General features: G+C 41.7%; 1 protein-coding gene across 1 annotated transcript in view; it reads right to left on the minus strand.

The window, feature by feature from the left end:
- ADAMTS12 (ADAM metallopeptidase with thrombospondin type 1 motif 12) overlaps positions 1-17,849 on the minus strand; it is a 274,548-nt gene that overhangs the window by 56,344 nt on the left and 200,355 nt on the right. The window contains exons 17-19 of the mRNA XM_019737332.3: positions 16,732-16,858; positions 9,039-9,249; positions 658-1,776 (exon numbers count right to left, since the gene is read on the minus strand). Coding sequence (XP_019592891.3) covers positions 658-1,776; positions 9,039-9,249; positions 16,732-16,858 — 1,457 coding nt within the window. The remainder of the gene's footprint in view (positions 1-657; positions 1,777-9,038; positions 9,250-16,731; positions 16,859-17,849) is intronic.

The following is a 17,849-nucleotide window of genomic DNA, read 5'->3' on the forward strand; positions in this document are numbered from 1 at the left end:
TGAAGCCTGAAAACAGAGGCCAACATTTTTTTCATCATGTGTTTTCTTCTCCCTCTATATCCTAATTTTTTTAATGGGCCAAAATGAATTTTTGCATATAAGCAAACAGACCAAAAAGAGAAGAAATCATGGCTACAGTGAGCTACCAAATTCTTTTAAAGAATGTGGTGTTAGATTTCCATCGCAACTGTTATTACTTGGCAAGTTTAGACTATGGCCTCAACATTAGCTTTCTAAATGAAATCTGCACTCAGGCCCATTAGTTGTCCATCATAGGATTATCACAGTTATAGCTGGAAGGGGCATTGGAGGTGGTCTACATTAGCTCACTATTCTGCAGATAAAAAGCAGGCTGAGAGAGAGTGGACTGAATTCTCCACTATCACAGAGCTGGCTGACTCAGGCCTCCTGAGTTAGTTCAAGGTTCTTTTTACTGTATCTCACTACATTTGTTCTCTTCCCCGGACATTTTTTTTTTTTTTTTTTTTTTTTTTTTGAGTTGAAGGAAGGAGGTGAGGGCATGAACCCAATTACTTCACATTTATTCCTCATTAGACTATATTTCATATGTCTATTTTGAAATTTGCACAAGAATGCAAACACCCTTAACTATCTTCCATATAGAAACAGGCATGGGGTAAGACACCGAACTCCTACCTCACTCCAGTTTCCAACAATCCAGCGCGCAGTGCTGTGGCCCGTTGACAGCTGCTTGTAATGGGAGGCATTCAGCAAAAACCCCTCAGCAATCAGACTTGTTGCATCTTCCTCAGTCAGGACTGGTCTAGAAGTATGTGTTAGATTCATGTTGCTTGAAAGTTCTGGGAGGTTGTGGTTTATCCACTTTTCTGAGGGTGCTGGCTGATGGTCTCCTCCCAGAGGGAGTGAAGTATTAGCTGGCTTTTCAGTGACCATCCCCTCAGCTCTGAGTGTACCATTTTTCAGAGTAGGGGGCCTTTGGCTGGGTAGCAGTCCTTCTACCACTGTGCTGAAAGGTGACCGCAAGGACACCCCCCAAAGATAAGGTGTTGGCAGAGGTCCAAGTGGCATTTCTGTACTTCTTTCCACTGAAGCATCATTTTCATGTCCCCTGGTCTTGGTCCATATTATAGAGCTGTTTTCATTTTTGTTTTCAGGTTGTTCACTGTCTTCTCCTGAGCCACTGTGAAGCTCCATTTCTGGCTCTTTGGTCGAAGTATAAAATGGAGTCAGGTGCCAAGTCACAGGGTTGCTGGAAGATGACAAATCAGAACCACTCGTTGTGCCTAAAAGGTCTCCCTCTGAGGTAGGACCAGGGGCTGATTTGGAAACATTCTCTTCATTTGGCTGGATACTCAGAGACCAGGAAGTGAGGATGGGCTGGGAAGTAATTCCAGAGGAAATGACATCATGGGAGTCCAGTTCAGTCTGGGTTGAACTATCCTGCCACCATTTCCCACCTAGGTTTCCTTCTTCGGAGGCTGTGGTAGGACTAGGGCTGCTGATTGCCAGAGAACTTGTGCTCACAGGCTCAGGAACCATGGGTATGGTCAGCATTCTGGGATTGGATGTCGTTGGAGTGATGGGTTTCAAGGGGTTTTGCTCGGATGGAGGTAGTTTTTTCCCATGGGAAATCATGCCTTTGGGGGGTCTCAGAACTCTCCGGCTAGACGGGCATTGCTGGAGGCCACAGAGAGCTCGGCTGTTGGGTTTCCTCGTCACATCACAAGGCTCATCATTGTTCTTGGCACACGTGACACTGCGAATCCTCACTCCGCCACCACAGGACACAGAACACTGGAAAAGAGAGACACCTGTTAGTCTAGTGGGACAGAGGCATTGGTTGTCATGCTCAGATTCACAATAATCAGGACAAGACATTGAACTGTGCAGCTGAAATTATTTCCTTTGTCTTTTTTCATGCACATACATATTTTACATTTGGTTTCTGTGTTCCTTTAGTTTCCCATGGAAATATGTATCTCCTGGGGACCAGCTATGGCTCAGGACCAACCAATTATCCTCCACAAACTAAAAACACAAACCATGACATAGTATAGCTGACGTTTCCTTGGGCTTTGAACCTTTGGTGGATCTACAGAGTGAAATGATTTAAATATGTCACCTGACCTTTTTAAGAGATAATATCTTTCCTAGGGTTTGGATAGTATTAAATTAATGTAAAATGTTTACATAATCTCTGAAATCTATTAAGTTAGTTCTAGTAAACCCTCCCTATATATTTAGGAAATGGACGCTGAGCTCTATGTGGCCTCCAGCAATGCCCGTCTAGCCACAGAGCTCTGAACCCCAAGAAAGGCACAATTTCCAATGGGGAAAAAATACCAACATCTGAGTAAGACCCCTTAACGCCCATCCCTCCAACAACATCCAGCCCTATTATAACTCACAGCCTCACCCAAGCATCCTAAATTCCATTTTCACTTGCCTGTGTTAGATGGAGTCAGATTAAGAGCTAGAGAATCACTAAGACCTTTTCTGAAATTTAAAGGTGAGTAGTTAATCAAAGGTGGGAGACACCCTTTCTAGAGTCAGGTGAGTCCTGTAGCATATGCTGACCTATCCATGGGGGCCATGGCAGGGGCCCAGCCCCACTGCTTCCTCCATATTCTGTAGGGCATGCCAAAGCACAGGCAGCTAGATTGCCTTTGGTGCAATCCTAACAGGACAATCCTTCTTCAGGATTTTTGGTAAAGAATATTTATTTCGTCAATCTCACCAGCTGCAAACCACATATAGTTGCCACATGATACTAAATTTCTAGATGTTTTAAAAATCTGTATTTTTTTACCGAACGGATCCATGTTTAGCTTTCCTTTCCAATGACATTTTAAGTTATCCACCAAACAGCTGGCACGTGGACGTGAACGGTCCAGGAGTCTTCCCTGGCTGTTTCACATTTGTCTGTCATATATCTCTGACCCCAAAGCAGGGTTCTTGAGACTGGGGACTGCATAATGTTCAGTGAATGTCAAAGGGCTTCCCAACCATTATTCTGTGTGATACCCCGTGAGTATATGTTCCCCAGCACCCTGACCATTCCTCCCCATCTGCTTCGTTTACCGATGTGAGCAAAGACAGCAGGCAGCGAATCTTTCCAATAACTGACGGATACCACTCCTTAGCAGTGGGGTACACTGTGCCCGTGGAACAGCAGTAACTCTCTACCAAGTATATTGGCCTAAAAACTAAGGTGCCTTTTCTCATAGTCACACCAGAAAAAGCTGTACTGTTTTGTATTCAGCCCACACTTCTTCCAGTACATCTTCCAACTGTGTTTATCTCCTTAGGAACTGTCAAGACCCTCAGAAGAGATAAATGCAGGACACAAAGCCACACTTAGAACTCATCTCAATTGGTAGTTTCAGAATTCTCAAAACCGGTGTCTGCTATGATTATCTTATGCGCTTACCTTATCATTTAGAACTCTGTGCCAGGCAAGCAGGTTGTCAATCTGTTAATGTCCTCCCTGGGAGTTACGCTGCCCTCACTTGCCACCACTCCAGCTCTGGGGGAGCTGGCTGAGAAAGAGGTCTGCTAAATTAGTCAACTCCACCCACCTGAGGTGCACTGTCAAGGAGTGAGGCTCACAACTGGCTCAGAGCTACAGTGATAAGAAAGTTTTTTTAAAAACACACTTGGGGTTTATCAGAGAGTTTGAGCTAAAGGGCTGAATAGAGAAATAACTAATGCTTTGGACATGAAAACATTTAATGCATAGTCTCAGGAATTTATAAATGAAATGACTGGATCTCATACTAAAACCAGCTTTGAGAGTAAGCTAAAGCACTCAGGTACCTGTTATGAGTTGAACTATATTCCCCCCACCCCTCACCCCACCACCACCACCAAAGATATATCAGCATCCTAACCCCTCTTGGAAGTAGGGTCTTTACAGAGGAGTCAAGTTAAAATGAGGTCATTAGGGTGGGCACTAATCCAATATGACTGTTGTCTTTATAAAAAAAGGGGAAATTTGGATACATATATACATACATAGGGACAATGCCATGTGCAGGTGAAGGCAGGGATCAAGGTGATGCATCGACAAGCCAAGAAACACCAAAGAGTGCCAGCAAACCACCAGAAGCAAGGAGGAGGGCCTGGAACAGATTCTACCTCCCAGCCCTCAGAAGGAACTGACGCTACCAACACTCTGATCTTGGGCTTGTAACTTCCAGAGTGGTGAGACAATAAATTTCTGTTGTTTAAACCACCCAGTTTGTGGTACGTTGTTATATGGCAGTCCTAGGAAACTAATACTAGATAATTTTTAAAACTTTAACATGATGAAGAGAATCAACATGGCCCCCAACTGGTTTACTGTGAGTAGCTGTTTCAAACAAGAGTGCCCATATGTGTTCTCCAGGAAGCCTGGCAAAGCACGGCTGCTCACATCTGGGAAGTACTGAGATATGGGCACTTACAGATGTCCCACACCAAAAGAGCAGGTAGTTGAGGCTAAAACCTCAGGGGTCCAGCCCCTACAGCAGCATTTTGGACCTTCATCTAAGCTGGGGAATAAATACTAATGTAAGCGACTCAAAAATGTCTCCCAGCCTTCCATGCTCTGCGTTCCTTCAGTTAGCAGGAACTCCTGTGGGACTGCACAGGAGTTTTACTTTGCTTCTCATTTAGCAGCAGACATGTTATTGGTGCTTGCCACAGTGTTTCTGTGTGAAGGGCCAGGAAAGCGCGTCTGTGAAAATCGGCCCTTCGTCTCGCGGGTCACTTGTACACTCCAACACCCAAATGAACAGCGTGGCACTTAATAGATTCTCAGTAACTTGGCTGATTGATTGTTTTGCTCATTTGTTTGCTTGTGTACTTTTTGTCAGGCACAGAAAGGGCTAATCAAAGATCTTCACAGACCCTAGGCACAGCTGCTGGTGGAGGCTACACTCCATGTCCCATCAAATATATTAAAAAGCATCTCTAGTCTCAAGTGAAATATAATCTTTTTCTGTAAAAACAACTTGAAAGGCTTTTTAATCTTTTGCTTTTGAAAATATTTGGTGAGGGTAACGTTTAATTTGACTGGCTTTGATTTCTCAACAATCATTTTATAGAGTCTGGAATTCCAGCAAAGGGAGAAAAGCCAATCTACAAACTATTTCCAAACATAACACATTTTTTATGACTACTAAGAACGGTCACATTGTTTCATTTTGCAGACCTCTGAGATGCAGGATAGCAGAGGGTTTGGAGGAAAACCTCTGCTGCCTGCTTTCAAATCCTGACTCTATCACTTGGAGGCTGTGTGACCTTGAATACATTTCTAAATATCTCTATGCTTCAATTTTTTCCCCCTATAAAATGGGGCTAATAAGGCCATTGTGAGGTATTGTGTTAATACCTATAAAGGTATTTAATACACATACTAAATGCCCAATAAATATTTGTTATTAATATGTAATTAAATATTGATTTCTGATTTTGCAGTGTCCTTGTGTTTTTATGGAAGCAATGCATTAGCTTTTTCTCAGGTCTCTAACATTTCTATAGGCCCTTGAAAAAGTAGGCCTTAAACCCTGTGCTTATAGTGCTCTGTGCATAAAATGGCCCTGACTTTGGCTATTGATCTTTGGCCCCCAAAAGTAGGGAGCCAGGGATCAATTCCGTCAGGACATTTGGGTGCCATTGACTGGACAGGCTTGCAAAATTAGAGCAGCATGCAAAAGTGCCCCTTGTCTTCTTGCTTTATAATAAAGTGACCATTTAATGAACACTCACTATTTGCCAGGCACTACGTGAAGAAGGGCTTTCATGGATTATCTTTAAGCCTTACAATAACCCTGTCTTTCTAAATAAGAAAAGGCTGAGAGAGGTTTAATACTAGCTCAAGGCCATAAAATTAAGGTTTACCAGGGTTTGAAAACCTAGAGAAATTACTATTCCACTAAATCTATTTGTCTAACTGCCAGGGAAAACAGAGAAATTAATGAACTACTACCAACCTCATGGAGTTATTTTAAGAGTTAAATGAGACAAGCTACATAGTGTGGAAAACATTCGACAAATGGTAGACATTATTGTTAAATCCATCTACTCACTTTACTAACAAATGATCACATGTATAGAGCTTACTAAGTGCTGGGCACTTCTCTAGTAAGAACTTTAGAAATATTAACTCATTTAATCGTGATATCTTCCCTTGAGTCTAAGTACTACTGTTATCCCTATTCTATGGATGGAGAAAACAAGCCACAGGAAAACTAGAAGTAACCACAGAGATTAAATTCACACATCTAATAAGTGGCAGAGCCAGAATCTAAACCCAGGGGGCCGTGCCCTTCACCACGAGCTTGGCTGCCTCTGATGAGGTCTGTCACTGAAGCGGGGTACCTAGTAAAAACGGAGCATGGAATCTTTGATACTTTGTCTTTATTGCAACAGAGTCGCACTTCTTTGCCCTCTACGCCCAGAAGTAGGTTGGACAAACCCAGGATAAGATTCTTGATGAAATTTGAGATTGGGGGTAGGAGTCAGATGTTCAGAACCTGAGCTTGGGGGGGGGGGGTTGGTCATAGGGGGCAGCTGTAGCACTTAATAGGTCCCCCATTTGGCTGGGTCAAATTTGACCATTGGCTGTGTCAGGAGTGAGTGTACCTGGCTGGCATGGCTGAGCTCACCCTTCTCTCATTGCTTGGGTTGGCAGAGGTGCCTTGACAGAGAAGAGCAACTCATGGATTTGCCTCTTCTCCTTCTTCCCACCTTAGTCAGCCCAGGAAAGACTATTTTATGGGCGTCTAGGAGCCTCAGAGTTCTTGGGTCTTTTGACCCAGTTATGTTGTAGCATCAGACTCATCCAGAGCGACTCAAATGTCTGGGTGCAGACCAAATGATCACGTATTGCTGGAGCCCCACCCTGCATGAACCAATGTCGGTCTCAAGACAAAATCCAGACCGTAAATAGTATGTACAGCAAGAATCACTATATCATCTCTCCTAAAGTATCTGGGCATAGGTAGAATGTCAAAGTCATTTTCCTCACATTCCAGCAAGGCTCATTAGAGGGCTAGGTAACAAAACAGCAGAGGGAAGAAAGGAAAACCCATTTGGTGAATATTCTGATGCTGATTTAACTAAAAGCACCTCTCCTGACAACATCTCCTGAATGAAGGCAGCGGCTCAGCCTTTTCTGTTCAGCTCCCTCAAGTGGAAGCTAGAACCTGGATTCCGTGTCTGCCATCCATACACGATACAATGGTCTGTATTTGGAACAACAGACACGAGTACTTGTCACATTGTGCCAACTTTTTGGTCCTTTGTTCTCCAGTGAAAGCATATCATTTTCCTCCCCATAAACATGAACACAGCCAAAGAAGTAATTGCAGAGTCCTTTAAAAAAGCATGAAGCTTCTGGCAATTAGTCAATTCTACATGACAAGAATTATTAACTGCTTCAGAGGCAGCCAAAACATTTTTGGTAAACATGTTTAATGCACCAGTCACAATACCCCATTCAGCCCTATTCTGACAACACTGTAATTTACAGCAATCTAGGTTGGCGGTGGACTAATAGGCCAGGCAGCCACAGGCTATCACTGTACCCTCCCAGGAACAGCAGGGGGAATATTCTGGCCTGGGGCTGACATGTACACGTGCATCAGTGCATGTCTCAGCAATACACCTACATTAGTTTGTAGGTATGTTTTCTTTGCATGTGTACCTTTGTCTTTCCTTCTTTTCCTATTTGACAGGAAGTTTTACAATATAGGGACCATGCTTGACATTTAAAAAAATTTCTCCTAGATGCGCAAGAGAGAATTCTGCACAGAATTATAAGCAAAATAAACCTACACTGTGACTACGAACTAACGAAATAGTGGTTTGGAAATAAGGTTATCAAAGTGGCTGCATTCAAATGAGTATCTTCTGTTTTCAGTTAGTTGTATTCAGAGAAGGTGCATTTGCTTATACAAATTTTCAAGTTCTTCTTCAGACAATACCTTCAGAGTACCTTTATAAGCTATGAAAAGCAATCTATTTATAATCTAATATCACTTATTAAACAAAGCGTTCTAATTGACTTTCTGTGGAATTCTCCTGACCCAAATGTTTTCCATTTCTCTGAAGGTACGTCCTGAGAGGATTTCCTAAGATATTCTGGTTAATAGCAGGGTTTTTATGGAAAGCATGTGGCTTCCCAAGGAAGCTCATAAGAAGTCAGCATCCATCTATAAATTCTGACTGTTGGGTTCAGAAGAGCATTTATTTTCTAGTCATTTCTTAGGCTATTGACTAAAATTCCCATAAGGAAGCAGAACAGGGCCTCCGGAGAATCCAGGACCTTTGGAAACAAAAGGTTTCCACTTTCACTGCAGAGTCTGGGAGCACAGGGTTTGGTAGTACCATGTTCCATGGTGACCCAAAGAAAACTGAAGCCTGGGAATTTCTTACGACCTTTTCTCCTACTGATTTCTAGCAATATTCAGAAAATGATATCAGACTAATTTTCAGAAAATGCAACACTTATTTGAATTTATGTGGCTAATAATTGATGCCCTAAGCCTTGCTCAGGTCTGGACTTGACACATGCTGAAAAGATGGATGATCTGAGAGGTGTCTTCAAGTGTCAAGAGTACCGCCTGTCATTCCATCATTACAGTGACACTCCTTTGGTTTTATTTAACTACTGTAGTTCCAGTGAAACATAACTACTGGTAAATGTTTAACAAACTGGTTCTTGAGGTGGGTGGGAAGCCCTGATATGCTACCAGTGGTTTCATAATGGGCCAGCAAAAGTCTTAACAATTTATCAATTAGCTGTTGTATGCCTGTGCAAGCAGGATCCAGCTCATCCCTGGCAGGTATTTGACCACTGGACAAGTGAGAGGAAGATCCTATAAGAATGGAAACCAAGAAGATAGAATACCAAGCAGTGGAAAATGCAGGAAACAGGCCAGAGATTATAGACGCTGGCCATTGTGCAATTTTCTCTAGCGTCACTTGGACTGGTTCATGAGGAATGGTGGGGAAGGGAGTGCTGATGAGGCATAAATAAGGCCAGCTTCCCTTTCAACCCATGAGCTCACCTCACTCCAGTTGCCTACTGTCCAGTCGGATGGACACAAGATGTCTCTGTTGCAGGAAAGGAGACTCTTGGGCTTTAGCAGGTGCTGACAGTCTTTAGTCGGGAGAGCTTGCTCATCAGAGCCCATGGTCTGGATGCACAGCACGGTTCGCTTCTTCTCTCCGTGGGGACCACAAGTCGCCGAACATGTTTCCCACTCCCCTGCCCACCACCTGCAGACATACATGGACATGTAAGAGAAGATACACACATACACATTCAATTCAACCACTGAAAAGAGAAACCAGGTGCAGAAGTACAGATTCCTGAGCCAAGGGGGCCTTGTAGACGCTCCAGCCCACTAGGGGGCGCTCTGTTTGTTCAGTCACAGCTCAGGGCCCTGCATAGCACCTGGCATAAGTAGATACTACTATTGAGCAAAGAAAAAAAAAGGCACCCTCTTCTCAGTCAAAAAACCTTGAGATCTAGTTTTCTGTTGTACAACTTCAAGCAACTTAAAGCCTTCCTTGCCTCATCTGTTAAATGGATGTAACAATATTGATGTTATGAGTGTTGTGAATCAAGTTATGAACAGTACATAGGCCAGAGCCAGACACACAATAAGAACTTGATCATTTGTTATTATTTATTGGTATTTTAACTGTTTTTATTGAGTGAAAGAATCCAATTAGAATTGAGGTCTCCTGGCTCCTAATCGAATGTAAAGCAGGCACTTAAAGGCTTATTAATGTTCAGTTATTTAGGAGACGATCAATCAAGGGTGTAGCCTTCATTCCCACCCCCCGCCGCCCAATCTTCTTCAGTCTACCTATTACTATTTTCACTGGTCCCTTTGATAAGAAAGAAGTAGAAAAAGAAGAAACTTAAGATATTTCTTGTCAGTTGTTCTTGACAAGTTGAACAGTTGACACTATTGGCTAAATTAATATTCTGGAATCTCTGTGGAAAAATGAGTATGTATGCTCTTTCTCTACCCCGAATCACAGATGATTTACTCAAGATTCTAGGCTATGGGTCCATTGGTTACACAGAAATAGCTTAGAAAGTCACAGGAAGCCCTCTTGGGGGCCCTTTCTTTTCTTCTCCATCATTGTACAAATCCTTCCCAACATAAAAGATAGAACAAATGTATTGGCCCAGTGTGGTTTGGGTTCACCATCGTTTAAATGTTCAGTTTGCTTCTTCATCTCTCCATGCAGTAATGAAATGGAATATTTCTATTTTTCATGGGAAAACAGTACAGTATATGAAGTCCCTCATTCCTGAATTTAAGGAAACCTTCCAACCTTGAGATAGTATTGAATTTTGAAAAAGACAAAACTTTGTACTATGATTTATATTTACTATATATTGGATTTGAGCAGAACTTGTTTTGATTCTCATACTCAAGGTTAAAAAATATTAGAAGACTCTATTCCTCAATTCTATTATATTCTTTAGTTAATAAGTAATTAAGGTTACTTATTTATTCTTTAGTGTTTGACATCTAGCTGTCTGGTGTGAATAAAGATCTAATATTGGAACCATATGATGTGAAACCAAATGAATGCCTACTGTATTAATTTAATCACTTTATCTTACCTGACATTTCCAAAGGAGGTCAGACATATTATTGAATATATAAAATGCCATTCTGGAAGGGCCTTAATCAGAGCTGACTGGAAGTGTAATTTATCTAATTACTTGCTCCATGTATTTTAGCTATGTCACCCCAAAGTGATAATGGATCTCCTTGTTTTCTCATTCTGGAATTTCCTCCAGTCTCCTGGGGACATTTTGCCTATGTTTGTCACTAGTTTCAAGTGAACACTGTCCTTTTTATTTCCCTGCAAAGGTCTTATAGGCCCAGGGTTCAGAAGCCACTGCCAAGTTGTTTTCTACTGTCCATCTCATTCTTTTGGTGTCTGCCACGATCCCACCTCTTCTAGGAGATTTATAATAGAATAGGACAATTTATATTTATTCATAGATCTGTAACAGACGACTGTTAAAATGCTCTGAGTGATTGGTGAGAAGGGCAATATAACGTGCAAAGAACTCAGCAAGACAAAAGACCCAGCCCATGTATTCACCTGAGTAAGACAACCTCTCTGGTTCACTCAGTATAGAGGTAACAACAGCCTAGCCGGATTTTTCCTGTTTCTGCCATTGACTATTCTCCTACCAGAACGCTGATGGCACCTAACAAACAACTGGATCATTGATCATTGTCTTGTTTTGCCCCTAACATTAGTCAATCTTATCATCCCAGGTACACTGTAAAAGTCCTATGCAATGGGGCTATCTCAGTGATTCTTACTGTATCAATAGTTAGGACCTTTAAAAAGTTACTAGTTACTAGTGTTCAGGCTCCATGTAGACCAGTTGACCAGAATTTCTTGGGAGTAAGGCCAAGGCACCAGTGGTTTTTTAAGAGTTCTTTGATGACTTTTATATAAAGTCAGGGTTAAAAACCATTTGTGTTCTTGGAACCAAATAAAAGGATTTGGTTGTTTATCTTTACATTTTTCTCCAAAGTATGGACTCTGTTGTTCTAGTATGAGTTACGTACAATGTAGAAGTGTGTGTGTGTGTGTGTGTGTGTGTGTGTTTCGAGGCTTTTGAAAAGCCTGTAGTTATCTGGGAAAAGTTTACTGTAGTGTGGACACTCTCTGAGATCAAGTAGAGGAGATGGGGTTGAGAATCTTTCAGCCTCTCTCTTACCTGCGTCTTCTACTGCTTTCCATACCAGTGCTTGCTCTGACAGCTCTGACTACCAATAAACCAATGAAATACAAAAATAAACTCTTTCTAACCATCATTATTCAGAAAACTGTTCTTGCTCAAAATAGAAACTCTTGCTCCTTAAAAAATATCAACTTTTATAGCTACTTTCTTTGAACTAATCTTTTCCCTGATAACATTTACATTCTAAAATCTAGTTAAACTGACATTCCAAATTCCAATATAACAACCATTATTACAACCAATATATGCGCTATTGGCTCCTTGTCTTTTATACAGTGTCTTCATATTCTGACTATATTCTGTTCATCCCACCTCATTTTCTGTGGCTTTCTTGTCCCCAACAAACACCGTGCTCATTTCCTCTCCTCACGTTCATGGACCTTTCTCTAGTCTCAATGACCCAATTCCTTTAATTTAGATCAGTGGTTCTCAACCAATGGAGAGTCTCACAGTCCTTTCCCCAGGGGACATCTGGGAATGTTTGAAGACGTTTTTGGTTGTCACAAATGGGGGTGGGGATGGGGAGTGTGCTATCGGCAGCTTGTCAGTAGAAGACAAGAATGTGGCCAAATATTCTACAACACATGGTACAGCCCCCACAACAAAGAATTATCAAGCCCAACACAGCTATAGTGCTGGGGTTGAGAAACCTTGATTTAAATCATGAGCCATTCTTTTCACACTGAAACCTACATGCAGTTGCCAGGGGCGAATGAATTGCTATTAGAAGTTTATTGAACACTTTAGATATGCTGGGCACCATCAGGGCGGTAACCTAGCAGAGCTTTGCTTTGCTGTAAACCAAAGTTCAAAGAGAAATCAATAGGGAGAAGAGACTCAAATGACCTCTTTCTGGAATCAGATATGCTTTAATTCCCAAAAATTTCTTTCTTGACAGACTACTCCATCCTGGAATGTGCTACACAAGACTTTCATCCTGAACATCACTCATCATGTTAATACATATTTCTTATGTTTAGATTATCAGAAAGGTTTATTAAATTAAAAAAAATCTCTCTTGCATACTCATTTGAGAAAGAACATAGACTATCCAAATTAGATGTAGAAACAAACTATTACTGGAGAACAATAACCCAGAAAGATGAAATCCTGAACATGAATTCATTTTGGGAAAGGGGAATGACAGCTCTGAATAATGGGTATGAATTTCCAGATACCATGAAAATTTGATGACAGAGGAAGATGCTGCAACTTGAAATTCATATCCAAGGAAACTACTGGACAAAGCTTGCAAAAACAAAGACATCAACAAAGCAATCAACATTTATATTATTCATTTCTTCTTAAAAAAGCATATTAACTTCATTTCTTTTCTTTAATCCCTTTGTGAATTTGCTTGCATGATTTAGCTTTAGAGTCAGATTTTCCTGCTTGTTTATATCATTGTGCTCTAAGGTGTGAGAAATATTTTAAATTTTGTGGTTCTCATTTTAGAAGCAAAACCTGCCCATCCTGAGACCCAGGGCAGGAGCATGATGTGGTAGCACCAGCACAGACTCCTTGGCAGCTAGATCTGTATCCAAATCCAGACTCGACCACTTGTAGCTAAATGACCTTAGAAAGTTTTGTGAAGGCTTTAGTGTCCCCATTGTACAATGGCATAAAAATATCTACCAGTCAGGGCTCCTCTCAAGAATAAATGATTTGGCAACATGGAAAGGGCTTGAAAAAGAGTGGGTTCTCACGTGAGCTGAAACTTATGTCCACACAAAACCTGGTCTTGGATATTTACAGCAGCTTCATTCATAACTGCCAAAACTTGGAAGCAATGAAGATGTCCTTCACATTGGTTGAATGGTGAATGGATAAACTGTGGTACAGCCAGACAGTGGAATATGAGCTATCAGGCCATAAAAAGACATGGGGGAACCTTAAGGAGGAATCTTAATGAGGAACCTTAAATATATATTACTACATGAAAAAAAAGCAATGTTAAAAGGCTATATACAGTATGATTCCAACTATATGACATTCTGGAAAAGGCAAAATTATGGAGACAATAAAAAGATCAGTGGTTGCCAGGGATGGAGAGGTTAGGTAGGGGACATGAATAGTCAGAGCACAGAGGATTTTCAAGTCAGTGAAAATACTCTGTATAATATTATCATGATGGAAATATGTTTATATATTTGTCCAAACCCAAAGAATGTACAACACCAAGCATGAACACTAAGGTAAACTATGGACTGTGGGTGATTATGATATGTCAGTGTAGGTTCATTAGTAAAAAAATAAATAAATAGACAAAGCAAAAGATCTAGTAGGTTCTTAAAAATTATCTCCTCCGTTCTCTTTATCCTAGGACATGGTCTCTAATTTCTCCAAACCCTTATCTCTTCATATACCATCTGGGGAAAATATTCACCTTCTACCCCAGACTATTTCATAAATATTTAGGGAAGCTGAAATGCAATCATAAATAAGGACTTTTCTAAATTAACCTTTATGTCAGAATACTTCATGGAATTCTATTTAGTTTATCATATCCCAGTTCAGAATGTATTTTCAGAAATCTCACCTGTTATGTGTGGTGTTTAGTTAATATTTTCAGGAGTCAAAGTCTCTGACCAAGTTAGAGAGCCTTATCTATTTCAACAAAAATGGACTGTATCATGGAAGCACCCAAGTGACTTTGCTAGTTGTCAGTTTTGATAAAGGATTCAGTCCCGATTTTAGTCCAGATGCATTAAATAAGCAAATATGGATGCCTCACCCAGCGCCCTGCCTCCTGGTCACTGTCCATACAATCCCTGCCGTCCTTGGGACTTTGTGGGTAATTGACATCTCTTCGCATCTCAGTTCTAAGAGCAGCGTTGTTAGAATAAGGCGAATGATGTGTTCCCCCCTCACCCTCACCCAGTGATGCGGCTTGTCTATTCAGAGCAAAATTTTGAGATGGACCAACTGCAAAGCTCCCTTATCACACCATTGGCTCCTGAGTTTAGGGGGTGGAGGACAGAAAGTTCGACCCTCTAATCACAGGGTTGGTTCCTCTCAGGCAACCAGCCCTCATCCTGACGCTATCCAGGAACCCCCAGCCACCAGCCATCTCATAAGCACACAAAAAGACACTTATCATTTCCACTCTTGAGATTGCAAAGGTCGAAGGAGTTCTGCCAAGAACCAGGGACAGAGATCAAATACATGTCTTTTATTATATCACAATGTCAGTGCTCAATAAATGGTAACTACAGTGTTGTTACTATCAGCATTGCTTCTCTCATGGGAAATAACAACTGCTTCACAAATATTTGCTGGTAATATGAAGGCCAAGGCAGATGATTTAAAACAGTAAGAACAAGGACCTGAGCACCAGGGACAAAATTAGATTCAGGAAATAAACAGCAGCGGTTTTCAGAAGACAGCCAATCCATCAAAGAGAGTGGCTTTGAAAAGTGAGGCAAGAATCCCAGGCATGTGTGCAGTGGTAGCTAATTAATGAGTGCACAAGGAATTTACTGGTAGAGGGTCATGAACTGTGAGGAAGAATGGGGTGAGGGGAGCACGTGTGCTCTGCAAAGCAGTGGGCTAATGATTGGCTCTAAGAAACGTGCCTCTTTCCTGGCTCGCTCTTCCCTGAGAAGGATTTACAGAAACTGCACCTACATACAAACCCTGGTGCCGGCCTAAGCTTCATTTGAAGCTCCTAGTTCTTCCCAGCAAAAGAGCTACAACGAGATGAGGTGATGTCCCGCTCTGGCCTTATGGCCCACCTCTCACCCACAAGAAACCACAGAACTGGACAGAGAATAAACCTCTGATTCTGAGATGAGAACACCCTGGCCCCTGGGTCCTCCCTGTCTGAACCCGTAAGAGATTGATATGGTTTATCCTCAATGACTTGTCTAGACTCTTCTTTTTTACCTTGTTCTTTGGCATTTATCATATTCGTCTAGCTCTTCTTTGGAATTCAGCCTGTCACTTATTTATTATGTCAACTAGTCCCCTTCTGTTAAACTAAACTCCTCTTAGTGTGTCTTCTTAGGATTGGAACAAATGCCTGATAGAATCTGCAACCTAAATATACCCCTGTTTAAGGTCACTAGAGAGTGAAGACACTCCCCAGAATTCATCATACCATCCGTCTTCCTTCCTTCTTCCCTCTCTCTGTCCCTTCCTCCCTCTCTTTCTTTCTTCTTCTCCCTCCCTTCTTTCTCTATTCCTATCTCTCTCCTTCTCCCTCTCTCTTTCTTTTTAACACAAACCCCTCATAACAACATCCCAGCTACCTTCTAGGATCCCAATATCTTGAACTAATATGATTAACAGCAAAAAAATACCTCCATGACAGTGGTTCTCAGTCAAGGGTGATTTTGTCCACTAGGAGACATTTGGGAACGTTTGCAGACATTTTTGGTTGTCACAACCTGGATTGGGGGGGTGGGGTGCTGCTAACATCTAAATAGACACAGGCTGGGAATGCTGTTAAACATCCTACAATGCACAACACAGCTCCCCACAACAAAGAATTATCTGGCCCCAAAAATCAATAGTGCTGAGGTTGAAAAAGCCTGGCCTGTAAGTCTCCTCTTCCAGGCAGCCTGCGGTCCAAATGGGCACTGTGATCTGTAAGTGTCAACGTGTTTTCTGGAGGCCACTGTCACACTGGTAAAGTGCTCTTGGAAAAGCCAAATATAGTAACTGAAGAACTTTTGGGTGATGGACATAGCACTGTCTTCAACAATACTTCTAAACTTAGTCTTACCAAATAAGTAAACACAGAACACACCAGCTTTGTAAGAAATATTGCTCTCTGGGAAGAAAATGTCCTACTCACAGTTTGACACAGGCTCTGGCAGCATAGCTACTGTTCTGTCACAGCTTTCCTGTATTTATTCTAATAACAAAGCCACACAGCCCTCCTTTATCAGTGATCACTGGATTACTACTAAGTCAGACATCACTCTAGGAAGACAGACAGAGCTCCAGCTGTTATTACTGCTTACCTGGGTGGACAATCCTTTTCGTGGCACTTCTTTTGTCTCCCATTGGGCTGTGTTTCTGGGTCACAGAATGTAGCTTTCACCATTCCATGGCCCTTCTTCACGCAATGGGCAGTCTGGCGGCGGATACCTGGGGGTTGGGCAGAAAGGTTCACACATACTGAATCCTGAGTCCACAGGCCCAGGGTCACGTGATGGCCTTGGCCATGTCAAGGGATCATGCTTCTAGCTGCTGGGAACATTGTCCCTAGGTGTTTGGTTCTTCAAGTAGGGACAAGGAATGGGGACCTCTTATCCACGTCCATGAGGCAGCTGGTAATGGGTGGAAGGACTACAGATAATATAGGCAGGTTAATATATAATCTAATATCTAGAGTATGATCTAGCTAAGAGACAAGACTAACATACATCTGCCAAATAAAAAACACAGTGAGATTTAAATAACAAAAGCAGGTATCTCCACCAGGTGTTACAACACAATTGCTACATTATTCGTTTAGTAAAGGAATAGAGGAGGTAGGGACCTTACATTAGTTGGGGCTCATAAACTCTGAAAGACAGGAATAAAATTCAAGATAATGTTGTGAAGTTTGAGAGGTTATGTTTTTCAAGTAGAGGGTTTTGATAGCAAGAATAATACTGCTGCCTTTAGAGACCAAGTTGGTACTATAAGAGAAGCACCCAGGGAGTGTCAGGGGCTACAGGCAAACTAAGTATATCTGTAAGTGGGACTCGACTTTGGATATATATAAGAGTTAACACACGTAGTGCAGGCCTTGTCCCAGGTGCTGTTCTAAACTGTGTGCGTGTGTATCCCAGACAAATATATACATATATGAATACTCACACACACACACATATATAATGTATTATCTATAATAACATAACTGAAAACCCACAATGATGCAGTGAGGTTAACACTGTATTATCACTTTCTGACAGATGACGAAACTGAGGCCCAGTGAAGTCACATAGATTGAGAAAGAAAAAGGACCACTGGCTTTGCTAACTAGGACATCACTACCAAGAGAACTTAGAGGCGTGGCCAGAATATCGCAGATTAAGAGGTGAGTGGCAGTGACGGAGACAGTCATTATGTCGCTTAGAGAACAGTCAATGTT

This window comes from Rhinolophus sinicus, chromosome 3 (genome assembly GCF_057876585.1).
Source record: "Rhinolophus sinicus isolate RSI-liver-muscle chromosome 3, RSI-T2T, whole genome shotgun sequence".
Taxonomy (NCBI): domain Eukaryota; kingdom Metazoa; phylum Chordata; class Mammalia; order Chiroptera; family Rhinolophidae; genus Rhinolophus; species Rhinolophus sinicus.